At 29.5% G+C, this 27870-nt stretch overlaps 1 protein-coding gene across 1 annotated transcript in view; it reads left to right on the plus strand.

Annotated features, from left to right (window-relative positions):
- LOC135144590 (nuclear pore membrane glycoprotein 210-like) overlaps nt 1-27870 on the plus strand; it is a 31978-nt gene that overhangs the window by 996 nt on the left and 3112 nt on the right. The window contains exons 4-15 of the mRNA XM_064076618.1: nt 57-200; nt 249-547; nt 6791-7078; nt 7157-7988; nt 13534-13882; nt 13933-14529; nt 14599-14814; nt 14874-15203; nt 20720-20984; nt 21035-21215; nt 21264-21599; nt 21658-21993. Of these exons, the coding sequence (XP_063932688.1) occupies nt 57-200; nt 249-547; nt 6791-7078; nt 7157-7988; nt 13534-13882; nt 13933-14529; nt 14599-14814; nt 14874-15203; nt 20720-20984; nt 21035-21215; nt 21264-21599; nt 21658-21993 (4173 nt within the window). The remainder of the gene's footprint in view (nt 1-56; nt 201-248; nt 548-6790; nt 7079-7156; nt 7989-13533; nt 13883-13932; nt 14530-14598; nt 14815-14873; nt 15204-20719; nt 20985-21034; nt 21216-21263; nt 21600-21657; nt 21994-27870) is intronic.

The raw sequence follows: 27870 nt of genomic DNA on the forward strand, positions 1-27870 counted from the left end.
TTGCTGCACTAAACCCTGTCTTATGAACTATGAAGCTAACCGTTTTTTTTTTTAAGATATCTGTAGAGTTGCCTCATCCTGAGTACAAAGATGTAGTAGCATCTGTAGAAGTAGTTCTAACAGTGATAGCAAATTTACTATTGCTACCTGCAGAAGCAAATTTGATTACTGGAGACACCATATCGTTTAATTTATACCTAGTAAGGTTTTCCATTACTGAGTGTTCAACTAATGTCATTTAATTTTAGATGCGAAATGGCAAACTGGAGAGTATTCCACTACCTGATTCTCAATATTATTTGGAATGTGAAAATACAAACGCAACCCTATGTGATAAATATTCAAATGAAGTCAGTGCTGTGGCTCTAGGAAAAGGTCGCGTTTTATTGAAAAGCACGAGCGTTGATGACGATGTCGCTTTAAAATTACCCACCTCGACCATTTCTGTCGTCCAACCCAGTTACATAGTATTGACAGTTTTACCACACAGAAACTGGGCTATTTTAGTTGGAGACCAGCATGAGATTGTAGCTGAAGTTTTCAGTGGGTAAGAACAATTTTAGTTTACAAGTAGTAAGCAATTTGGTTATTTTATGCTATACATTTAAAAAAATAGTACTTGCTAAGATAACAGTTAAGAATATCTAGTTAACGAGAAAAAGTATTAATATCAGTGTACATATTTAACTTAAAATATAAATATCACTTACCCATAAAAGCCTGTCGGAAAAAGTTTAACTTAGCCCCGCCCACCCACCCGTTTTTTCATTTTTTTTCTGAAGTAAGAAATAAATCTTATAGCAAATAGTACAACACAAAAAATGTACGTTTGGAGTTTTTTTTACTTTTTCGTTACGGCCTAAATTCTGTTAGTTCCCACTTCCACTGTACAGAAGAAAATAGAATTGATACCGCCCACCCACCACGCCTCCTGAATGATTGATGTTATCTGCTTTGAGTGAAACGTGGATCTTATAGTGAACAGAAATAAAATTAGTCGTTAGAATCAGGAGAAGGTGGGTGGGCGGGGCTAGTACTTTCTAGGATAAGACTTAAGGCGGTATCACTCGGCCTAGTCTGGGACAGTTTTCATCCTATATTTTTAATTTCAAGTTCTACTCGTTTTGTATAACTCTCCAAGTTTCGATTTTCTCGTCATTTTGTCAAAATAGAAAATATTGGTGGAATTAAAAAAAAATTAGCACAACACATTCAAAATTATTCGAAAGCTGTCGGTGTTTTATTTTTGATACTCTATGTAAATTGCCGAATTATAAAAAAATGGTCTAAAGTTATTTAGACAGCACTTTCCTCGCTCTTGAAGTCCGGTATAACGTATTCAGTTTTGTCTGATAATTGTAAGATTCGATTTAGAGATTTTTTTTTGCTGATAACGCAGTAAAGAGATCCATTCTTTATTTCCTTTATTTTTTTGTTGTTTCTTTCGATTTACAATTTTTATTTATTCAATTTTTCAAATTTTCAGGCTTTGATTTTTCAATTCCATGATTTTCCACGTTCAAAATTTTTCAATTTGCAGTTTTTGGATTTCCAGTCTTCCAATTTTTCAATTTCTTTAATTTTCAATATTTTGATTTTACAATGCATATTTCTCTTTTTTTTTTATTTTTCACTTTTTCGAATTTTAAGTTTTTCAATGTTTAATCTTGCGGTTTTTCAAATTTTCGGTTCTTCAAATTTTCATGTTTGATTTTCACTTTTGACATTTTTCAAATTTTCATTATATACTTTTTCGTTTTTTTATTTTTGATTTTTCAATTTGATAGTTTCTTGACTTCTAAATTTTGCAATTTTTCGAGTTCCAATTTTTTAATTTTGCAATTTTTCGATATTACAGTTTCTCATTTTTCGATTTTTCACACTCTCAGTTTTTAATTTTTGTCATTTAAAATTTTTCGTTTCCTCAATTTTTCAAGTTCTTGATTTTTATTTTTCATTTTCCCGATTTTTTTAATTTTCATTTTCTCGGTTTTATGTCACAAATTTTCATTTTTTCAATTCCTTTATTTCTCGTTGTTTCTTTCGATTTTTCAATTTTTCGAATTTTCCGTTTCTCAATTGATTTTTCGTTTCCACAATTTTTCATGTTCCCGATTTTTATTTTTCGATGTGGCGAATTTTTAATTTTTATTTTCTTGATTTATATCACAATTGTCCGTTTTTTCATTTCTTTAATTTTCAATATTTCTATTTCATAATACATATTTCTTTTTTTTTCTTTTTTTGATTTTTCACTTTTTCGATTTTTAAGATTTTTCAAGTTTTCATTTTCTAATTTTTCGTTGTTTTTTTTAATTTTTCAATTTTACAATTTCTCGACTTCCAAAATTTTAGTTTTTCGTTCTTTGAATTTTTCGGTTTACATCAGTTTTTCAATTTGGTAATTTTTAATTTTTTCCTTTTTCAATTTTTCGTTTCCTCAATTTTTCAACTCCCCGATTTTTATTTTGCATTTTCCTGATTTTTTACTTTTCATTTTCTCGATTTTATATCACAGTTTTTTGTTTTTTCATTTCCTTAATTTTTGTTGTTTCTTTCGATTTTCAAATTTTTCGTTTATCAATTTTTCAAATTTTCAGGCCGATCTATGCTAATTCGTCGTTTTTCCAATGTTTATATTTTTCAGTTTGCAGTTTTTGGATTTCCACCCCTTTTTTACTTTTTGGATTTTCAATTCTTCGTTAAACTTTAGATTTTTCAAATTTTCGACAGTTTTATACTTCGATTTTTCAATGTTTTTTTCAACTTGTCGATGTTTTAATTTTTCTTTTGCTTAAAATTTTTCAACTTCTTTTATTTCCTCAATTTTTCGATTTATCGAATTCAGATGTTTGGATATTTTGATTGTTCAATTTCTCCATTTTTTTCTATTTCTCGATGTTTCGACTTTTGGATTTCTCGGTTTTTCGATTTTCCGATTTTTCGATGTTTCTATTTTTAGGTTATTCGATTTTTCAATTTTGGAGTTTCTATTTGTCGATTTTTAAGTTTTAGATTTTCGAATTTTTCTTTTTTGATTCTTTGATATTATATTTTTCAATTTTGCGATATTTCAATTGTTCAATGTTTTGAATTTTAGATTTTTAGATTTCTGGATTTTTTCATTTTCCAGTTCTTCAGTATTTCTATTTTACGATATTTCAAATTTTGACGTTGCTAAATTTTCAGTTTTCCGATTTTTCAATTAATTAATTTATTTTTTATATTCCCGTTTCTCGAATTCGCAGTTTCGATTTTTCAGTTCTTCAATTCTTCGATTTTTGGATTTTTCGGTTGGCTAATTTTTTAATTTCTCAATTTTGGATATTTGTTTCAGTTTTGGGGTTTTTCAATATTTCTATTTTTCGACTTTTCGATTTTTTATTTTTTGGATTTTCAGTTTTACGTTCTTTAAACTTAAGATTTTTCAATTTTCTACTGTTTTATATATATTTCGATTTTAGAATTTTTCAGTTCTTGTATGTTTTAATTTTCTTTTTCCGAATTTTTTATTTTTCGATTTTTCAATTTTTTGAGAACTCGATTTATCGAGATTCCGATGTTTCGATGTTTTGATTGTCTCAGTTTTTGAATGTTTCGATGTTTCGATTTTTCGTTTGTTTGCTTTTCGGCGTTTCGATTTTTGAATTAACCGATTTTTCAATTTTCCAATTTTTTAAATTTTCAAGTTTTGACGTTTCTGAATTTTCAATTTTCCGATTTCTCAATTAATCTATTTTTTGACTTTCCCATTTTCGACTTGCCAAGGTTTCGATTTTTCAGTCTCCAGATTTTCCAATTTTTCGACATTTCAATTTTGGAATTTTTCGATTTCTCGCTTTCTCAGTTTTTGCCAATTTTTGAATGTTGGATTTTCGACTTTTCGATTTTTTGATATTACGAGCTTTTGATGTTTCGATTCTTGACATCTCAGGTTTTCAAAATGTTTCGTCTTTGCGACTTTTGGATTTCTCGATTTTTCGAGTTTCCGATTTCTCAATTTTTCAACATTTGAATTTTGAGAATTTTTCAATTTCTGTATTTTTCAAGTTTTCCATATTTCATTGTTGGGTTTTCCCAATTTTTAGATGTCTTGATTTTAAAGTTTTTCAATCGTTAACCTCTTCAATTTTCTAATTTTTGCCGCCTAAATTTTCATCGATTTCTCAATTTTTCGATCAATCGATTTTTTTCCCATTTCTAGATTTCTCGACTTTCCAATGTTTCGAATTTTTAGGTTTTCGATTCTTCAATTGCTCGATTTTTTCTTAAACTGTGATTTTTGATTTCACAATTTTTTGATTTTTCGATTTCTCGATTTTTCAATTTTTCCAATTTTTAAATTTTACATTTTTCAGGTTCTTAATGGATCGGTTTCTCAATCTCTCGTTTTTTCGACTTTCCGGTTTTTCGTTTTTTTAATTGTTTGATTCATGAATTATCGATTTTTTTAATTCTGATTTTATCAATTTTTCAATATTTCGAATTTGTCCATTTCGATTTCTCAATTTTTCGACTTTTCGACTTCTGAAAGTTTGATTTACCGAGTTTTCATCAAAATTTTCAGTTTTGAAATTTTTTTACTTTTCATTTTGGCCATTTCGGTTTCTCAATTTTTCCATTTTCGATTTCTCTGATTTTCGATTTTTCGATGTCCCAATTTTTCGTCATTTGAATTTTGGAATTTTTCAATTTCGCAATTGCTCTATTTCTCGGATTTTCAAAATTTGTTATCTTTTCGACTTTTGGATTTCCAGATTTTTCAAGTTTCCGATGTCTCAATTTTTCAACAATCAATTTTTGAATTTTTCGATTTCTCGATTTTTCATCAGTGTTTCGATTATTATCCTATTTTGCGATTTTTCAGCTTTTGCTAATTTTTGAATGTTGGATTTTCGACTTTTCGATTTTCAATTTTTCGATTTTTTGATATTACGAGCTTTTTATGTTTCGATTTCTGGACATTTCAGGTTTTCAAAATTTTTCGTTTTTGCGACTTTTGGATTTCTCGATTTTTCGAGTTTCCGATTTCTCAGTTTTTCAACATTTCAATTTTGAGAATTTTTCGATTTCTGTATTTTTCAATGTTTCCATATTTCACTGTTGGGATTTCCCAATTTTTAGATGTCTTGACTTTAAAGTTTTTCAATCATTAATCTCATCAAATTTTTTAATTTTCCAATTTTTGCCGCCTAAATTTTCATCGATTTCTCAATTTTTCGATGAATCGATTTTTTCCCTTTTCTCGATTTTTCGACTTTCTAATGTTTGGAATTTTTAGGTTTTCGATTCTTCAATTGTTCGATTTTTTAAAATTGCCATTTTTGATTTCTCAATTTTTTCATTTTTCGATTTCTGGGTTTTTCAATTTTTTAGTAATTTATTTTTCAATTTTTCCAATTTTTAAATTTTACATATTTCAGATTCTTAACGGATCGGTTTCTCAATCACTCGTTTTTTCGACTAATTTTTCGGTTTTTCAAATTTGTCCATTTCGTTTTCTCAATTTGTCGATTTTCGATTTTCATCAAAATTTTCAGTTTTGATTTTTTTTTACTTTTCATTTTGGCCATTTCGGTTTCTCAATTTTTCCATTTTCGATTTCTCTGATTTTCGATTTTTCAGTGTCCCAATTGAATTTTGGAATTTTTCAATTTCTCCTTTTTTTATCAGTTTTTCGATTATCCTATTTTCCGATTTTTTAGTTTTTGCTAATTTTTGAATATTGGATTTTTGACTTTGCGACTTTTGGATTTCTCGATTTTTATTATTCCAGAGATTATTAGGTATTTTCATTCCGCAATAAAACCAAACCAAAGTGAGTTTCACTGAGTAATCAATGCCCAAAGTAACGATTATAAATAACGATTACTTTTTTAAAAAGTAACTAATACATACGAGTACACCAAAGAAACAATAGTTCGCATCTCTACCGCCCACCCACCTGTTCTCCCATTTTTCTTTTGAAGTAAGAAATAAATCTTATAGCAAATAGTACAACACAAAAAAATACGATTCGCGTTTTTTTTTTTACGGTCTAGACTATTAGTTTCCACTTCCACTCCACAGCAGAAAATATATTTATTCCCGGCCACCCACCACGCCTCCATTTGAATGATTGATGTTATTTGCTTTGAGTGAAAGCTGGATCTTATACTGAACAGAAACAAAATTGGTCGTTAAAATAAGAAGAGGGCGGGTGGGCGCGGCTAGTACTTGCTAGATTAAGATTTAAGTATATATTTAACGTACGTAACCAACGAGAAAATTACTAATATCAGTGTACTGGCTTAACTTAAGTATCAATACTGCTTGCCAATAAGAGACTGTTGGAAAAAGTTAAACTTAGCCCCGCCCCCCCGCCCGTTCTCCCATTTTTCTTCTGAAGTGAGACATAAATCTTATAGCAAATAGTACAACATAAAAAAAATTACGATTCGCGTTTTTTACGGCCTAAACAAACATCGTCTGATTATCCCCACTAATAATGTCATGACGTCACCTCAAAATGTTGCTTAGTCAAAAATATACATATATAAAATGTATCCATTTATCCACTCCCAAAATTGATAACATTTCAAAATTTTGCCGAATAACCCACATTTGTGATAAAATGACATTTTTAGTCGGTTGTTCGGATGTCTTCAAGGTAGTTTTATATAACAATATATGTATTCAGTATCTAGAGGTCAAAAAAGTGTTTAGTTTTCCAACTGGTAAATATGGACCAGAATTATTATTCTTTTTTCTCGTTTTTTCAGCAATTATTTTATTTTTATGTTATGTTTAGCGATGATGTCAAACTTCATTTGGGCTCTGGCATCGCAATGTCAACGCAAGTAGGTGACGGTTTCCATGTCGAAGAACGAAGTCTGAATGGAAGCTGGATCTCAGGTTGGGGTCTTAAAGAGAGCAGAACCATAGTGTCTGCCAAACTTGAATCCGTAGTACATCCTAAACTCGGAGAATTCAAATTTGAAAATCCTATTATATCTCAAGGTGAACTTTACATCTATCCTCGCATCACGATTTCACCAGCTGAAGTTATCTTACCCTGGGATAGTCAGATCAAACCGAGGCAAGTAAATAATAACAGCTAGTCTATAAGTAACTTTGGGTGATCGAAAAAAAAAAATAATATCACATCTTCGTTTAGGTATGACATTGACCTAGAAGCCCACGGTGGCGACGGCCGATTTTTATGGTCAAGCACCGACCATTCCATCGGTTTAGTCAGTCAAACGGGCCACGTCCGTACCCTCACTCAAGGCTTCTTCTCAGTTTCGGCGGCAATGACACGCAACCATCACAACCGACAGTACTGCAAATTTTCAATTTTGCCACCTGTGCGTTTGGAGATTGTCGAGTTTATAATGGAAGCAGAAGTTATGGAACCCATTTACATCCACGTTGCATTATACGCCTTGAAAGTAACCAACGAAGATGCTACTAGTACCTATGTGCCATTTACGCAGTGTCAAGCGCTACCATTCCAAGTGAGACAAACAGACAGTAAATTTATTTACAACAAGACTGCAACGCTGCCACCCGTTGGCATTTCTTGTGGCAACATAGCGATGGTCGGGACGGCTGTGGGGACGACGAAAGTTACAGTTACTTATTATCAGGATAATCTGCTTCTGGAAGATTCCGTTACTATTAGTGCATACTTTCCGCTCAAGTTGATTTCGCCTGGTCCTAGACATCCGGTTGTATTGGCCGTCGGAAGTAGTGTGCACTTGGTGTTTTCTGGCGGACCACGGCCACAAATAGGCCGTCAGTCTCATCATCAGAGGATTATTGTTGTGGAAAATGAGGGCATCGTGCAGGCTGAAGATGTTACGGAACACAACTCCGTGCCTTTGGAGGATATTACGATTCTTTGGGTGTTGTGTCGGAAGTTGGGAGAAACTTACGTGAAGTTGACTATAAGTAATACGCCGTCGTTGCCCAATTGTAAGAGCCATGGAAGCACTGTGGTTATTAAGGTGAGTACGCTTTAGATGATTGAAACTGGACAGGATGTAAAAATACGAGATATATCACTCAAACTTCAGTCCAGGGGACCTCCATATTTATATTCATATGTAGTGTGCAGTGTGCAAAATACAAGATAACTAATTACTTTCTGAACTAGTTTCCGTAAGTTCTAAAATTTAAAAAGGATACGCCGTTCTGCTATAATAAAATCTAGAATACGATCAAAATCACGCTAATATTACATCTGATTTTGCCAACCACATGAATATAATTCACCTTAAAATAAGTTACAGACAGTGTTTGAAATGTTTATTATATTTCGAAAACAAAATTAAATAAATAAATAAACTTCAGAATTTTAGTTTAAAAATAATCATGTTTGAAGCTTTATTTTGTTTGCTCCATTTTATTGGGTGTAATTGGACTTTACAAGGAATAAGTGAACAACGTTCTTGAACATCTTAACGATTTAATACATAATGTTCCCGAATGACAAAATTTATTCTATATAAATTGTATTATCAAATGGTAAAACACTCACCAAAATTCGTCACTAACAATGAATTGACGCAATCTCCAAATTTTACAATAGTAGATGTAATTTAAATTTTTTATCCTCCCTTTACGGTTTATGCATCCGTGTTGAGTTTTCACCTTAGACGTCAAGATTTTTGGAAAAAAATCAACATTTTCCGATTTATAATGTTAATTAAATGTTAAAAAGTAGCATAGTTTTGAAGTTGTGATTTATAAATACGCTATTAAGATTTTTTGGCTTTTCCATTTCTCGATTTTTCAACTTTAGATGTCTCAATTTTTCAATATTTCAATTTTGGGCTTCTTCAATTTTTCCATTCTTCAAATTTTCGACTTCTTGATTTTTTATTTTTCGATTTTTCAATTTTCCGACGTTTGAATGATTCGATTTCTCAATTTTTTCTTCTTCAATTTTACGGTTTTTAAATATTTCGATTTTTCAATTTTCCAAATTTTCACATTTCTAAATTTTCAGTTTTCCGATTTCTGAAGTATTTTTTTATTCTTCGACTTACTAAAGTTTCGATTTTTCAATTCTTCAATTTTTCGATTTTTTAAGCTTACGATTTTTCGACTTTGCTTTTTTAGTTTTTCGACTTCTCAATTTTTGGATATTTCTTTCATTTCTGAGATTTTTCAATATTTTGATATTTCGACTTTTCGATTTTTAGGTTGCTGTATTTTTTTTGATTTCTCGATTTTTTTACTTTTTGGATTTTCAATTTATTGTTAAGCTTTAGATTTTTCAATTTTTCGACTGTTTCATACTCGATTTCTTAGTTTTTCAACTTTTCGATGCTCTAATATTTCAATTTTTCGAATTTTTAAATTTTCGATTTTCCAGTTTTTCTTTTTTAAAATTTGCCGATTTTTAATTTTTTGATTTCTTGATTTATCGAATTCAAATGTTTCGTTGTTTTGATTGTTTAATTTCTCGATTTATCAATTTTTCAATTTTTAACTTTTCTTTTCGGCTTCCGACTCCTCAATTTCTCGATCCTCTGATTTTTCGATTTCTCGATGTCTCAGTTTTTTAATTTTTCGATGTTTCGATTTTTGCATTTCTCGGTTTTTCGATTTTTTACTTTTAAATTTTCCAATTTTTAGTTTTTGATTTTTTGATGTTTGGATTCTTCAATTTTGCGATATTTTAATTGTTCAATGTTTTAAATTTTAAATTTTTCGATTTCTCGATTTTCTTATTTTTCAGTTCTTCAGTATTTCTATTTTTTAAGTTTTCAAATTTTGACGTTGCTAAATTTTCAGTTTTCCGATTTTTCAATTAATTTATTTTGGATTTTCCCACTCCTCAAAGTTGATTTTTCAGTTCTTCCATTTTTCGATTTTTCGAATTCGCTTTATTGGTTTTTCGATTTCTCAATCTTCCAATTTTTTCATTCCTCAATTTTTGGATATTTCTTTCAGTTTTGAGATTTTTCAATATTTCAATTCTTCGATTTTTCGACTTCTGGATTTTTCGATTTTTTATTTTTGGATTTTCAGTTTTTCGTTTTTTAAACTTTAGATTTTGCAGTTTTTCGATTGTTTTATATTTCGAGTTCTGAATTTTTCAACTTTTCCATATTTGATTTTTTTTTTATTTCTCGAGTTTCCAGTTATCTATATTTTAATTTTTCACAATTTTCTGAATTTTGAAATTTTCGATTTTTCAATTTTTTGAGATCTCGATTTATCGAGATTCGGATGTTTCGATGTTTTGATGGTTCAATGTCCCGATTTATCAATTTTTCCATTTTTAACCTTTCGATTTTTCGATTTCTCGATTTTTTAATCTTTTAATTTTTCGATTCTCGATGTCTCAGTTTTTGAACAATGTTTCGATTTGTCGGTTTTTCGATTTTTTACTTTTCGGTTTCTCGATTTTTCGATGTTTCGATTTATTAATTTTCCAGTTTTTTAAATTTTCGAGTTTGGATTTCCCGATTCGTTGATTTTTCAGTTTTTCGATTTTTAAATTTTAGATTTTCGAATTTTTATTTTTTTGATTTTTTGATGGTTGGATTTCTCCATTTTTCAATTTTACGACATTTTAATTTTTCACTGTTTTAAATTGTGGACTTTTCGTTTTTTCAGTTCTTCAATATTTTTTGATTTTTAACCTTTCGATTTTGGCCTATTTCGGTTTCTCAATTTTTCGATTTTCCGACTTCTCAATTTTTCGAACCCGTCGATTTTTCTATTTCTCGATGTTTCAGTTTTTGAATTTTATGATGTTTCGATTTGTCGGTTTTTCGATTTTGTACTCTTCAGTTTCTCGATTTTTCGATCTTTCGATTTTTAAATTATCCGATTTTTTAATTTTCCAATTTTTTAAATTTTCGAGTTTCGAATTTTTATTTTTTTGATTTTTTTGATATTTGGATTTCTCCATTTTTCAATTTTACGATATTTTAGTTTTTCACTGTTTTAAATTGTAATTTTTCGATTTTTCAGATTTTGACGTTTCTGGATTTTCAGTTTTCGGATTTCTCAAGTAATCTATTTTTTTATTTTCCCATTTCTCCACTTCAGAATGTTTCGATTTTTTAGTTTGCGATTTTTCGACTTTGCTTTTTTGACATTTCGGTTTCTCAATTTTTTAATTTCCTAATTTTTGGATATTTCGTTCAATTTTGTGATTTTTCAGTTTTTCGATTCTTCGATTTTTCTTCTACTTTTCCATTTTTCGATATTTGGGTTTTGGGATTTTTTAGTATTTCGACTTTTCGAATTCTGGATTTTTCGATTTTTCGACTTTTTACATTTTAGATTTTCAATTTTCCGTTTTTCAAACTTTAGATTTTTCAATTTTTAAACTGTTTTATCATTCGATTTCTCGAGTTTTCAGTTCTTCTATATTTCAATTTTTCAATTTTCGGAATTTTTAAATTTTCGACTTTCCAATTTTTTTAGTTTTTCGATTTTCCAATTTTTCGATGTGCGATTGTTCAATTTCTAAATTTTTAAATTTTAGATTTTCCAATTTTAATTTTTTTTATTTTTTCATGTTTGGATTTCTCGATTTTACAATTTTCCTATACATATTTGAATTTTTCAATGTTTAAATTTTCGATTTCTCGGTTTTTCAATTTTTCAAATTTTCACGTTTCTAAATTTTCAGTTTTCCTATTTCTGAAGTATTTTTTTTTATTTTTCCATTTCTCGACTTCCTAAAGTTTCGATTTTTCGCTTCTTCAATTCATCAATTTTTCGATTTTTTAAGCTTACGTATTTTCGACTTTGCTTTTTTAGTTTTTCTATTTCTCGGTTTTTCAATTTTTTAATTTCTCAATTTTTTGGATAATTCTTTCAGTTATTCGATTTTTGCATTTTTGATTTTTTTTTTTGATTTCTCAATTTTTGCTTTTTGGATTTTCAATTAATTGTTAAACTTTACATTTTTCAATTTTTCGACTGTTTTATATTTCGATTTCTCAATTTTTCAACTTTTCGATATTTTAATATTTCAGTTTTTAAAATTCTAGGTTTTTCAATATCTCGAGTTTTCAGTTCTATATTTCAATTTTTCGAATTTTTAAATTTTCGATTTTCCAGTTTTTCTTTTTAAAATTTTTATATTTGTCAACTTTTTGATTTCTTGTTTTATCGAATTCAGATGTTTCGTTGTTTTGATTGTTTCATTTCTCGATTTATCAATTTTTCGATTTCTCGATGTCTCAGCTTTTTAATTTTGCGATGTTTTTGGATTACTCGGTTTTTCGATGTTTCAATGTTTAGATTTTTTAGTTATCCGATTTTTCAGTTTTTTAAATTCGGGAATTTCGATTTGTCGATTTTTAAGTTTTTCGATTTTTAAATTTTCGAATTTTCATTTTTTGATTTTTTGATGTTTGGATTTCTCGATTCTTCAATTTTGCGATATTTTAATTGTGCAATGTTTTAAATTTTAGATTTTTCGATTTCTCGATTTTTTTATTTTTCATTTCGTCAGTATTTCTATTTTTTAATTTTTCAAATTTTGACGTTGCTAAATTTTCATTTTTCGGATTTCTTAATTAATCTATTTTTGATTTCCCCACTTCTCAGTTTCAATTTTTCAGTTCTTCAATTCTTAGATTTTTCGACTTCGCTTTATTGGTTCTTCGATTTCTCAATTTTCCAATTTTTTAATTCCTCAATTTTTGGATATTTCTGTCAGTTTTGAGATTTTTCAATATTTCGATTCTTCGATTTTTGAATTTCCAGTTTTTCGTTTTTTAAACTCTCGATTTCTCAATTTTTCAACTTTTCCATATTTTATTTTTTTTTAATTTGTAGATTTTTCGATTTCTCGAGTTTCCAGTTCTATATTTTAATTTTTCAATTTTCCGAACTTTTCAATTTTCGATTTTTCAATTTTTTGAGATCTCGATTTATGGAGATTCGGATATTTCGATGTTTTGATTGTTCAATCTCTCGATTTATCAGTTTTTTGATTTTTCGATTTCTCGATTTTTCAATATTTTAATTTTTCAATTTCTCGATGTTTCAATTTTTGAACGATGTTTCGATTTGTCGGTTTTTCTATTTTTTACTTTTCGGTTTCTCGATTTTTAAATTTTAGATTTTCGAATTTTTATTTTTTAATGTTTGGATTTCTCCATTTTTCAATTTTACGATATTTTAATTTTTCAATATTTTAAATTTTAAATTTCTCGATTTTTCAGTTCTGCAATATTTTTTCATTTCTCCACTTCCCAAAGTTTCGATCTTTCAGTTCTTCAATTTTTCAGATTTTTGATTTTTTAATTTTTCGATTTTTTAAGTTTGTTTTTTTGCCTTTTCGGTTTCTCGATTTTTTAATTTCATAATTTTTGCGTTCAATTTTGTGATTTTTCGTTTTTCGATTCTTCCATTTTTCAATTTTTCGATATTTGGAATTTGGTATTTTTTAGTATTTCTACTTTTCGATTTCTCGACTTTTTACTTTTTGGTTTTTCCATTTTCCGTTTTTTAAACTTTAGATTGTTCGATATTTTAACTTTTTCAATTTTCTTTTAATTGGTGCTTCTGCAGATAATTTGCGGAAAACCGAGGCGCCTCCACATTCAACCAGAAGTAAAAGTAAACGATGCAAAGTCTTGTCCTATGGATTTGAGCGCCGATCGCGTCGTCATTCCCAACAATCAAGATGTCGAATTGGACGTCGTAGTCATCGATGAACTAGGTCGACCTTTTCTGAACGCCAGCAGCCTACTCTTTGCCTGGGAATCTAGACCTCCCGGTGAAGTCAAATTTCATAATTTCGATAGTCTCATATCAAAACACGAAATGTTTGGTACCGTACCCTTGATCAATAAAACCCAGCAGATCATACGCCCCTATTTGGAGTCAGGTTTGCTCGAGATCACCGGCACCATCCTAGGTAAAAATATCTCCACCAAAAATCCCCATTTCTTCATAACAATATTATAGGTTACAAGATGAATGTGTTAAAAGTCCACCACATAACACCCGAATGGCCCGAATTCTTAACCTCAAACGAACGAGTAGAAGAGGGTCCAAAGATAAGTGCCACGATAGGACTATTTTTAGTCGACGATACTGTAGTGAGACCGAATATGACACTTATATTTAATCAACCAAACGCAAAAAAACAGATTGCCGTTATGCACGGTTCAGGATACATAGAGCTGTCGTTAAGTACTGACGAAGTTGCCACTGTCAACTACGTAGAAGGAACTAGAATGATCGAAATCGTACCCATTACGTCCGGAGAATTAAATATTCAAGTCGTTGATTTGTGTTTAGTGGCCAATCCAATTTTTATTTTTATTCGAGTGGTTTCTCTGGGAAAAATCGATGTTGAAACACCGGGAAAAGTGGAGATCAATCACTGCATTGAGGTTATCGTGAAGATGTATGACGAGCAGGAACAACTGTTGGATGTTCACGATATGGGTTATGTCGATTTGCGGCATCGGTTTACTAAGGGTGTAGCCAATTTAGGAAGGATGCCTCAGAATGCGGACGAGCCTTGGCCTTTAGGAGAAATCCACTTTGTTTTAACAGGTAAGAACAAATTCCAAAGGTTTTTTATTTATTAATTTATATTTTCGTTAACTACCTAAATTCCTATAGGTGTGGAGGTCGGCGACGCTCAGTTGACTTTCACGTTCGACAATAAAGACCAAGTAGTCAGCAGTGAACCAGTCGACATCCAGGTATTTCCGCCCCTTAGGGTAAACCCTCGCAATGGGACAATGCTTGTCGGTTCCACGCTTCAGTTGACACTACAAGGTGGACCACAACCTGACAACACTATCGAATATGAGCCACATTCTAACAGCACAGTCTGTAAGAAAGACAATTAGCTACCCAATTCACGCTATTTCATGTATATTATTTTTTTATAGCCGTCACTGATGTGGGTATTGTCGTTGGAAAAACTTACGGTGTGACTAGGATCACAGTAAGATCGATCGGAATACATATCAAGTCTGGCGAAAAAATCATTTTTGCTGAAGACACTATTGATGTCAATGTCATTCAAATGACAGGGATTAAAATCGCCGCTCCTTTAACGAAATTCAAAAGTGGGGGTGTAATCGCGGCTTGGGTCACGGGAATACCAGAAACTATTTCTCCGTTAGTTTTGTCTAGCTTTGAAGATACGTCTTTGAGTTATGAGTGGTTTTTCTCTGACTATGATGCAGCCACTTTTATTGGTATATTTGCTTCTGTGGGTAAGTAGTGCGATACCAGTGATTATGTATTTAAAAAGACCGGCAACCCCGTATCCCTATGCGTACCAGTGAGTTAATATTCGCGGGCAGAGGGCGCCCCAAAATGCGACAAAAGCGCTCTAACCTTCAATGGTTATTACTAATACCATTTTACGGGTTGTTGTCTGAGCTTGTACAAATGAATACTTTTCGGCAATTATTTTCATTCAAGTGTTCAATTTTCATACAAAATATATAAACCTCTAACTGGAATTAGCGATAACAATTTTTGATAAGTCGTCGCCTGAGAACTTGTTTGATCCACAGACCGGAGCGCGCTCAGGCCAATATCGACTCTCAGCGTTCAGAACTGATTTTTTCATTGAAAAGTTCCCAAAACTGATAATATTGAAAAATTGAAAAATCGAGAAATGTATACATCGATAAGTTGAAAAATTTTAAAAGTCGAAAAACCAAGATGGCAAAATTAAAATTTGAAAAATTCAAATATCGATAAATTGTAAAATCAAGAAGTCCAAACATGAAGAAATTAAAAAAAATAAAAATTTAAACACCGAGAAATTGAACAATCGGATAATTGAAAAATTGAAAAGTTAAAATACCGAAAAGTTGAAAAATTGAGAAATCCAAGCATAAACAATTAAAAAAAAATGAAAGTTTAAAAAACGGAAAATTGAAAATCCAAAAGCAAAAAGTCGAGAAATCGAAAAATCCAGAACTCGAAAAGTCGAAATACTAAAAAATTCCAAACCCCAAATATCGAAAAATTGAAAAATAGAAGAATCGAAAAACGGAACGGAATTTTCAGTTTTCGGATTTCTCAATTAATCTATTTTTTTATTTTCCAATTTCTCCACTTCTCAAAGTTACGATCTTTCAGTTCTTCAATTTTTCGATTTCTCGATATTTTTATTTTTCAGTTCTTCAGTATTTCTATTTTTTAATTTTTCAAATTTTGACGTTGCTAAATTTTCAGTTTTCGGATTTCTTAATTATTCTATTTTCGGTTTTCCCACTTCTCAGAAGTTTTGATTTTTCTTCGATTTTACGATTTCGCTTTATTGGTTTTTCGATTTCTCAATTTTTCAATTTTTTAATTCCTCAATTTTTGGATATTTTTTTCAGTTTTGAGATTTTTCAATATTTCGATTTTTCGACTTCAGGATTTATCGATTTTTTATTTTTGGATTTGCAATTTTTCGTTTTTTAAACTTTGGTTTTTTCAATTTTTCGATTGTTTTATATTTCGATTTTTCAATTTTCCGAATTTTTAAATTTTCGATTTTTCAGTTTTTTGAGATCTCGATTTATCGAGACTCGGATGTTTCGATGTTTTACTTTTTCAATCTCTCTATTTATCAGTTTTTCTAAATTTTAACTTTTCGATTTTGGCCTATTTCGGTTTTTCAATTTTTCGATTTTCCGACTTCTCAATTTTTTGACCCCGTTTGATTTTTTCTTGATGTTTCAGTTTTTGAATTTTACGATGTTTAGATTTTTCGATTTTGTACTTTTCGGTTTCTCGATTTTTCCATCTTTCGATTTTTGAATTATCCGTTTTTTTATTCTCCAATTTTTTAAATTTTCGAGTTTCGATTTCTCGATTCGTTGATTTTTCAGTTTTTCGATTTTTAAATTTTAGATTTTCGAATTTGTATTTTTTTGATTTCTCAATTTTTCACTTCTTCAATATTTTTTGATTTTTCAAATTTTGACGTTTCTGAATTTTCAGTTTTCGAATTTCTCAATTAATTGTCTATTTTTTTATTTTCCCATTTCACCACTTCACAAAGTTTCGATTTTTTAGGTTTGCGATTTTTCGACTTTGCTTTTTTGACATTTCAAAATTTAAAACATTAAAAAGTTAAAATATCGTAAAATTGAAAAACGGAGAAATCCAAACATCAAAAAAATAAAAATTCGACAATCTAAAATTTAAAAATCGTAAAACTGAAAAATCAATGAATCGAAAAATGGAAACTCGAAAATTTAAAAAATTGGAAAATTAAAAATTCGAAACATTGAAAAATTAAGATATAGAACTGGAAACTCGAGGAATCGAAAAATTTAGAAATTTAAAAATTGAAAAATTAAAATATGGAAAAGTTGAAAAATTGAGAAATCGAAAGTTTAAAAAACAACAATCACAAAATTGAACGAAATATCCAAAAATTAGGAAATTAAAAAATTGAGAAACTGAAAAGTCAAAAAAACAAAGTTGAAAATTCGCAAACTTAAAAAATCGCAAAATTGAACAATCAAAAACCTGAAAAATCGAAAAATTGAAGAACTGAAAGATCGAAACTTTGGGAAGTGGAAAAATGGGAAAATAAAAAAATAGATTAATTGAGAAATCCGAAAACTGAAAATTCAGAAACGCCAAAATTTGAAAAATTAAAAAATAGAAGTATTGAAGAACTGAAAAACCGAAAAATCTAAAATTTAAAACATTAAAAAGTTAAAATATCGTAAAATTGAAAAAAGGAAAAATCCAAACATCAAAAAAATAAAAATTCGAAAATCTAAAATTTAAAAATCGAAAAACTGAAAAATCAATGAATCGAGAAATCGAAACTCGAAAATTTAAAAAATTGGAAAATTAAAAATTCGAAACATCGAAAAATTGAGAAACCAAAAAGTAAAAAATCGAAAAACCGACAATTCTAAAAATCTTAAAATTCAAAAACTGAGACATCGAGAAATCAAAAAATCAAAAGATTGAAAAATCGAGAAGTCGAAAAATTGAAAAAACGAAATAGGCCAAAATCGAAAAATCTAAAGGTTAAAAATGGAAAAATTGATAATTCGAGAGATTAAAGAATCAAAACATCGAAACATCCGAATCTCGATAAATCGAGATCTCAAAAAATTGAAAATTTAAAAATTCTAAAAATTGAAAAATTAAAATATGGAAAAGTTGAAAAATTGAGAAATCGAAAGTTTAAAAAACGAAAAACTGAAATAAATATCCAAAAATTGAGGAATTAAAAAATTGGAAAATTGAGAAATCGAAAAATCAATAAAGCAAAGTCGAAAAATCGAAGAATTGAAGAACTGAAAAATCTAAACTTTGAGAAATGGGAAAACCAAAATTAATCTAATTGAGAAGTCGGAAAACTGAAAATTTGGCAACGTCAAAATTTGAAAAATTAAAAAATAGAAATACTGAAGAACTGAGAAATAACCAAATCGAGAAATCGAAAAATCTAAAATTTAAAACATTGAACAATTAAAATATCGCAAAACTGAAGACTCGAGAAATTCAAACATCAAAAAATCAAAAAATAAAATTTCGAAAATTTAAAATTTGAAAATTGAAAAACTTAAAAATCGACTAATCGAGAATTCGAAACTCCAGAATTTAAAAATTTGAAAAATTGGAAAGTTGAAAATTTAAAAATTTCGAAAATTGAAAAATTGAGAAGTTAAAATATCGAAAAGTAGAAAAATTGAGAAATCGAATGATAAAACAGTTAAAAATTTAAAAATCTAAGGTTTAAAAAACGGAAAATTGAAAATCTATAATGTAAAAAATCGAGAAATCGAAAAATTCAGAACTCGAAACGTCGAAATACTAAAAAATCCCGAAACCCAAATATCGAAAAATGGAAAAGTAGAAGATAAATTGAAGAATGGAAAAATTGAAAAATCACAAAATTGAACGAAATATTAAAAAATTAGGAAATTAAAAAATTGAGAAACCGAAATGTCAAAAAAGCAAAGTCGAAAAATCTCAAACTTAAAAAATCGAAACTTTGTGAAGTGGAGAAATGGGAAAATAAAAAAAAATAGATTATTTGAGAAATCCGAAAACTGAAAATTCAGAAACGTCAAAATTTGAAAAATCAAAAAATACTGAAGAACTGAAAAAACGAAAAGTCTACAATTTAAAACAGTGAAAAATTAAAATATCGTAAAATTGAAAAATGTTGAAATCCAACCATCACAAAATCAAAAAAATAAAAATTTAAAAATCGAAAAACTGAAAAATCAACGAATCGAGAAATCGAAACTCGAAAATTTAAAAAAATGGAAAATTAAAAAATCGGATAATTCAAAAATCGAAAGATCGAACAATCGAAAAATTGAAAAATCTAAACTTTAAAAAACGAAAAACTGAAAATCCAAAAATAAAAAATCGATAAATCCTGAATTCGAAAAGTCGAAGAATCAAAATATTGCAAAATCTCAAAACTGAAACAAATTAAGGAATTAAAAAATTGAAAAATTGGGAAATCGAAAAACCAATAGAAGAATTGAAGAACTGAAAAATCAAAACTTTTGAGAAGTGGGAAAACCAAAAATAGATTAATTGAGGAATCGGAAAACTGAAAATTTAGCAACGTCAAAATTTGAAAAATTAAAAAATAGAAATCCTGAAGAACTGAAAAATAAAAATATCGAGAAATCGAAAAATCTAAAATTTAAAATATTGAACATTTAAAATGTCGCAAACCTGAAGAATCGAGAAATCCAATCATCAAAAAATAAAAATTTAAAAATTGAAAAATCGGAAAACTAAGAAATCGAAACATTGAAAAATTGGAAAATCGAGAAATTGTAAAGCCCAAAAGTAAAAAATCGAAAAACCGAGAAATGCAAAAATCGAAACATCGAAAAAATTAAAAAACTGAGACATCGAGAAATCGAAAAATCAGAGGATCGAGAAATTGAATATTCGGAAGCTGAAAACAAAAGTTAAACATTGAAAAATTGATAAATCGAGAAATTAAACAATCAAAACAACGAAACATCTCAATTCGATAAATCAAGAAATCAAAAAATTGAAAAAACGAAAAACTGGAAAATCGAAAATTTAAGAATTCCAAAAATTGAAATATTAAAACATCGAAATTTGAAAAATTGAGAAATCGAAATACAAAACAGTCGAAATCGACAACTGGGAAAGTCAAAAAACTGAAAATTTAGCAACATCAAAATTTGAAAAATAGAAATATGTACTGAAGAACTGAAAAATAAAAATTTTGGTTAGCGTTTTACCATCTACATGAAATTCCTAATATAAATACAAAATTTGACAACAATCGGCCCAGTACTTTCGGAGATTATCTGTCTATAAAAATCCGTGACGGCAGACAGACAGACAGAAGCGAGATACTTATTTCTTCGTACTTTAGGGCCACGAAAGGTCGAGAAAACGTAAAATTAGAGAGTGGATCGACGGACTCCATTGCAATACTTTCTTTATTTAGCGCTCAGGAAGTAAAAATATATGAGTAAATTCTATAAATTATTTTGGAAACTACAGAACTAGTTTTTTTCAAATTTTTATACTACACTAATATATTTTTTTTTTCTGGATGAAGTGAAGTAAGGGGTAAGACTATACTCACTGGCCATACTTAAGTATTACCAGATTTAAAGGGGAGTGTGTGAATATTTAAATTCAATAATCTCAAAATCACTTTGTTTTTTGAAAAAAGTTCTAAAAAGGTCTTAAGATTTATGTTAATCGGCGGAACGAATTTAAATTAAAAAAAAAATTCTATTGTTAGGAGTTCTTTACAAAAGTTCGGATAAAGGAGTCGTACGAGTGACAGGCCTACAACCAGGAAGAACTAAACTAATGGTTAATGTTACATTTACTGCGGTTAACGTCCCAGACCCCATAATTTACCATGCTTCTGTGGATTTGGAAGTATTTGAGCCACTAGTACTTATGAAGCCAAAACATATACCTGGGAAATCTCTTCTTATGGCAAGGCATTCCAGTATTCAATTAGAAACTAATTTGGATGGAAGCGCTCAAATTGAATATAGGTACGTTTTAATGAATCATATTCTATTCTACAATTTCCAAATTTCGCCAGCATTCCAGAATTCCGCCTCACCGGCACAGAATTATCAGCAATGAACTCCACACCCATAGCTACGATTACAGTGACCGAAAAAGGTCATTTGACGTCTTACGGTACTGTGGGTTTTGCTCAGTTGCTAGTAACAGCTACCGACGAATTAGGTTTGAAGCAGACGCTTACTTACGTTGTTGAGGTACGGAAATCAATTTTAACATATACAGATCTGTCATTAAAATTGTAGGTGAAAGCAGTGCACTACATGTTGCTAGTAGTAAAAGCAAACTGGCGAATTCATCTGGACAGTTCTTTACAAGTAATACCTCTCGGCACTGAATTTGATCTAGTACCAAATTTCTACGACAACATTGGAAATAAATTTAATGCCGGCCCAAGACAAGTGAAACTTCGAGCCAATCGCATGGATTTGATCAAAATCAAACAATATATGAGTAATACCACAATCACTGTGGCGACGAAGAGACAAGGACATACGGTCATCAAAGGGTGGACCGATGGCGTTGACAATACTGCAGACTATCTAAAAATACACTGTAAAGAAGTGATCAAACCTATTGTGGTAAGATTATTCCGAACTAGTTTTTTTGTAAGAGTGTTTGTTCATATGGTTTTTTCAGGACTCTTTGACTAGTGGGGACATCATGTGCTTATGGAGTCCCGTGGTGACGAGACACTTGCAGGTCGGAGCTTGGAGCAGCAGCGATACTAACATGATTACTATTGATTCAACGATCGATTTGGCCTTTGTTATTGGAAACAAAGAAGGAACCGTACTTCTTACACATTCGTTGCACTCGAACGTACCGCTTCGCATGCAAGTTCTTCCTGTTGCTGAAGTCACTCTATATCCCGATAAAACTCTGTTTTTCACGAATGGAGCCGAAGGAACGATGCACAAAATCGGAGTAGTTTTGAAAAGTCGAGTGGGGCCACCAGATAAACGAAACAATTTGGTAAGTTTTTTAAAGTAAATGAAACGGTTCTAATTTAGTTGCTGATAATTTGAAACATATTTATAAGTGAGGTATTATGTCACTGTTTGTCTTTTGTCGCCGTTTAAATTTAAGTCACAAATTTCGATGACAAACAAAAGTTAATAATAATAATAATAACATTTATTGACGATTCATGGTAACCAAAACCATTGATTAAGATTATTTAAAGTACATCAAACAATTAATCCATTGATATCCTCATGAATGAGTCGACAGTGTCATAGAGTAATATAGATGCGACATACAGGCTGATTTTGCAAAATCACCATTACTGACTGACATTGGAGTCCTCTTATTTCACTACAACTCGTCGCCTGAGAACTTGTTTGATCTACAGACCAGAGCGCGCTCAGACCAATGTCGACTCTAAGCGTTCAGAAGCGATTTGGTAGGTTTGGACTATAATTTCTGCGGGAAATAGTTTGGTCGGTTTTTATAACGACTAAGTGAATATTTTTGGTACATATTTAGATGATTTTACATATTTTATTTAACTAAGAATTAATTCTTTATTTGTATTTTATATTAGCAAAACGTCTTAAACTAAGAATATTGTTGAAATCGTAATAACCCAATGGATTTTTTTCGGGAAAATGTTTTGGAAACACAATGTTCTATTTTGTATGAATTTTTAATGTTTTTAGTGACAATTTTTGTGGTTGTTTTTGATACACTGTATGATATTAACAGTGAGAAAAAAAAAAATGAAAAATTAAAATAATCGAAAAATCGAAACCTTAAAAAATCGAAAAATGAAACATCATAAAATCGAAAAAATGTAAAATTCAAAAATCTAAAATTTAAAAACCGAATAACGAAAAATCGAGAAATCGAAACTCAAATTTAAAAAATCGGATGACTGAAAAATCGAAAAATCAAAAGATCAAGAAATCGTGGAGTCGAAAAGTCGAACAATTGAGAAACCGAAATAGGCCAAAATCGAAAAATGGAAAAGTTAAAAATTGAAAAATTTATAAATTGAGAAATTGACAATCAAAATATCGAAAAATCCAAATCTCGATAAATCGAGAAATCAAAAAACTTAAAAATTCGAAAACTTGAAAAATTGAGAGATTGAAAGATCAAAAGAACGAGAAATCGAAAAGTGATCAAGTCGAAAAATCGAAAAATAGAGAAATCGACAAACAAAACGTTAAAAGTTGAAAAATTGGAAAAGCGGAAAAATCAAAAACGAAAAAATGGAAAACTGGAAAAACTGAGAAACCGAAATAGGCCAAAATAAAAAATTGAAAAACTGATAAATCGAAAACCTGAACAATCAAATCTCGATAAGGGCGGAGTTTAGCTGCAAATTCCTCATTTCTCTACAAAAAATTACCATATGAAATATGTTTTTAAAAAGATAGAATTTTTTAGAGAAATATTGATCTTACATTTAAACTCTGCCTTTAAAAACTCATCACAATTGAGATCGGAAACGAAGACTTCGTATATTAAGAAAAACCGGACCAAATACATGCGCCGCCCACCCACCCCTTCTCAATTGTGATGAATATTTTATCCATTGTGAGCTGAAGGGCGGAGTTTAGCTGCAAATTCCTCATGTCTCTACAACAAATTACCATATGAAATATGTTTTTAAAAGAGTAAAATTTTTTAGAGAAATATTTATGTTACATTTAAACTCTGCCTTTAAAAACTCATCGCAATTGACAACGGGCGGGTGGGTGGGGCTTAACTTTTGTTTTTTTTTTTTTTAATATATAGAATTCTCTTTCAACAACAGGTTAGGTAAACATGTTTTCAGTTTCTTGTTGGGAAAAGAAGACTTCGTATATTAAGATAAAATGGACAAAATATAAGCTCCGCCCACCCACCCCTTCTCAATTCTGATGAATATTTTATTCATTGTGCGCTAAAGGGCGGAGTTTAGCAGCAAATTCCTCATTTCTCTACAAGAAATTACCATATGAAATATGTTTTTAAAATGGTAGAATTTTTTAGAGAAATATTGATCTTACATTTAAACTCTGCCTTAAAAAACTCATCACAATTGAGATCGGGCGGGTGGGTGGGGCTTTTTAATATATAGAATTCTCTTTCAACAACAGGTTAGATAAACATGTTTTCAGTTTCTTGTTGGGAAAAAAAAACTTCGTATATTAAAAAAAAAAAAACACGGAGCAAATATAAGCCGAATAATTGAAAAACAGAACATATAAAACCAGGAAGTCGAAAAATCGAAAGATTAAGAAATATTGAAAAATTAAAATATCAAAAGATTGAAAAATCTAAAATTTAAAACTCCAAAAATTGAAAAATCGAAAAAGTAAAAAGGTAGACACGTCGAAAAATCCAGAAGTCAAAAATAGAAAAGCCGAAGAATTGAAATATTGAAAAATCCTAAAACTGAAATATCTAAACACTGAAAAATCGAAAAATCAAAAAAGTGAAGTCGAAAAATAGAAACCTTAAAAAATCGAAAAATTGAAAAACCAAAAACCTGAAAAATCCAAAAATTAAAGAACAGGAAAATCGAAAGACTCGAAGGTCAAGAAATGGGAAAATCAAAACATCGATTAAATGTAAAATCGAAAAATTGAAAGTTTATGAAAGTCAAATTTGACAAAATGACAATTGAAAAATATAAAATCCAAAACGGGGTCGAAAAATCAAAAGATTAAGAACTCTAAACATTGGAAAAATTCGAAAACTTGAAAAATTCAAATATCGAAGAACTGAACTGAAAAATCGACAAATCGAAAAATTTTAAATTTTAAAAATTAAAAAATCTAAAATATAAAAATCGAAATATTGAAAAATCGAAAAAGTAAAATAATTAACACATCGAAAAATCCAGGAGTCAAAATTCGAAAAGTCGAAATATTGAAAAATCCCAAAACTGAGATATCGAAAAACTGAACAGAAAACTGGAAAACCTGAAAAATCCGAAAACTGATATATCCAAAAACTGAAAACCTAAAAAGTCGAAAAATTGAGCAATCGAAAAATCCAAAAAGTGAAGTCGAAAAATCAAAACCTTAAAAAAACTAAAAAATGAAAAATCAAAAAATTAAAGAATTGAAGAACAGGAATATCGAAACCCTCGAAAGTCAAGAAATGGGAAAATCAAAACATTGATTAATTGTAAAATCGAAAAATTGAAAGTTTATGAAAGTCAAAATTGAAAAATTGAAAATTCGAATATTTGAAAAAACAATTGAAAAACAGAAAATCTATAACCGGGAAGTCGAAAAATCGAACGATTAAGGAATCGAATCATTTGAAAAATTGAAATATGGAAGAGCTGAAATCAAAAAATAAGAGAAATCGAAAAATCTAAAATTTTAAATATTGAAAAATTAAAATAACAAAAAATTTAAAAATCTAAAATTTAAAAATCGAAAAAGTAAAAAGTCGATACATCAAAATATCCAGAAGTCAAAAATGGAAAAGTCGAAGAACAGAAATATTGAAAAATCCCAAAACTGAAATATTGAAAAACTGAAAAATGAAAGAAAAACTGACAAATTGAAAAACTGAAAAATCCCAAAACTGAAATATCTAAAAACTGAGAACTTAAAGAATCGAAAAATTGAGAAATCGAAAAATCAAAAAAGTGAAGTCGAAATATCAAAACCTTAAAAACATCGAAATATTGAAAAATGAAAATCCTGCAAAATCGGAGTAAGATCGAAAAATTGAATAATAAGTAAACTGAAAAATCCCAAAACTGAAAATCCAAAAACTGAAAAATTAAAAAATTGAAAAATTGAGAAATCGAAAAAAGTGAAAAATTGAAAAATCGAAATATTTAAAAATCGTAAAATTGAAGAGAAAAACTGAAAACCAAGAAATTGAAAAATTGAGAGATTGTAAAATCCAAAAATTGAATAATAAATAGGAGTAAACTGAAAAGTCCCCAAACTAAAATTTCGAAAAACTGAGAATTCGAAAGTTGAAACAGCAAGAAATTATAGGTTAGGATGTGTTTCAGATCACGGATCATGGCTTATAAGTCAAATCGTTTTCGAACGCTTAGAGTGCGCTCTGGTCTGTAGATCAAACAAGATTTAATCAATGCTAGTTAGAAACAAACACTGTTGCCAACATAAGTCAAGGAGTCCTCAACCGTCATTTAATTTAAACTATGACGCTTCTCTATGTTCTCTGACAGTGTTCAATTTTAGAAATTTTTAAAAATAATTTTAAATTTACAACAAGATTGGGCCCAGATGGGAGCATTGGGGCACACCCGATGGAACGTGAATTGCGTTTGATTTAATTCCGTCAATTTCTACAAATTGTTTTCTACCAGTCAGGTATTATTCTAACCATGCTAGAAGAGGATTACCAATACCTAGGCGATATGATTTCAACAGTAACCTTTTTATGTTTATACGATCGAACGCCTTTGACAAATCAGTCTAGACGCAATCTACTTCAAAACCACTTTCCAAGCTGTTTAACACATAATCAGTAAACACAAAAAGATTTGTCATGCTTGACGGCCTTTTATGAAACCATGTTGTTCTTCAACTATTATTTGTCGGACGTTAAAAGAAATAATAATATCTGCCTGCGAAACTCTTCTATAATTTGAAACCACATATTTAGATCCTTTTTTGTGAATCAAATTTTATTGTATAAAATACTCAACGGAAAACATATGTATTTCAACACATTCCTTCAACAAAATCATTGGCATACCATCAGGATATCCCTCTAGAACTTTTTAATGCTATCAATTTATTAAGTATAACTTTTTCGGAGATAATGACAGAGTTTAAAGTAATAATACTATTTAAAGAGTCGGATAAAAAATCGCAACTGTTCTGATGTGTTGAATATACTGAGGAAAATAAATTTACTATAGACTGAACATAGTCCGCTCTTTCTCTATTTCTATTAGATCTATTGGCGTTAACAAATTTCCAAAAATATTTACAATCTGTTGTGATATTTTGTTCTGCCTTTAGTACATATCGCTGCCTACATAATTTAATAGCATCTTTACATTTTTTTCTTAAAGAACTAAATGCCAGATAGTCAGCCATTTTATGAGTTGTTTTATACATTATGTGAGGCTTCTTTTTATCCAATATTAATATCCTGGTACCCTTATCAAACTATTGGGGACATTAAGTCGTTATTTTCAAAATAATTGGAGTACTACTAGTTCTTAATCATATGTCTACTTACCGTTTTGACTTCTCCTTCCTATTTTACTCAACTCTCGTTTATTTGTGAATTTGTGGGTGTATTTATGCTTGAAGTTCGTATTTGTTATGACTAGATTTTCTATGCTTGCTTGAATTATTTTGTCTTTGTCGTTGTTTGTAGTTTGGTTTACTTTCTTTAGTAAATGTTTCTTTATACTACGTTCTGGTTTCCTACGCATCCTTTTAAATCTGCCATAACTAATATGTTTTCTCTTCTTTCGTCTGTTTCTGTTTATACTTTCTTTAAATTCATCTTTCTTTTCATCTTCGTTTTTCCGATATGCTGTTACTTTTTTCGAAAATTTTATTTCTGTCTTTAAAATTTTCTCATTTATATATTTCTCTTTTATAACGTCCTTTAGCTTATACCGGGTGTTTGAAAAATGGCAGATTAACTCTCCGCTACGCTCTTAACTTCTTACATTTTGGTGGAGTTATAATGATTGTAAAATTGGCGACGTTGAACAACTAAACAACACATTCATAATTACAATAACTAGTAATAAAATAATATTTAAAAATATTGACAACAATGTTTGTTAATTTTAGTTTCCCTGCTGTTTTATTTTCGGATAAATTTAAAGGAATCTGATGTTTTGTTGCTGGATGAAAAATCTTTTGAGCTTTTATTTTTTACGAATTTGATTTTATT

This window comes from Zophobas morio, unplaced genomic scaffold (genome assembly GCF_036711695.1).
Source record: "Zophobas morio isolate AGI-343-1 ecotype UQ-CSIRO unplaced genomic scaffold, CSIRO_AGI_Zmor_V1 ptg000108l, whole genome shotgun sequence".
NCBI classification, from domain to species: Eukaryota; Metazoa; Arthropoda; class Insecta; order Coleoptera; family Tenebrionidae; genus Zophobas; species Zophobas morio.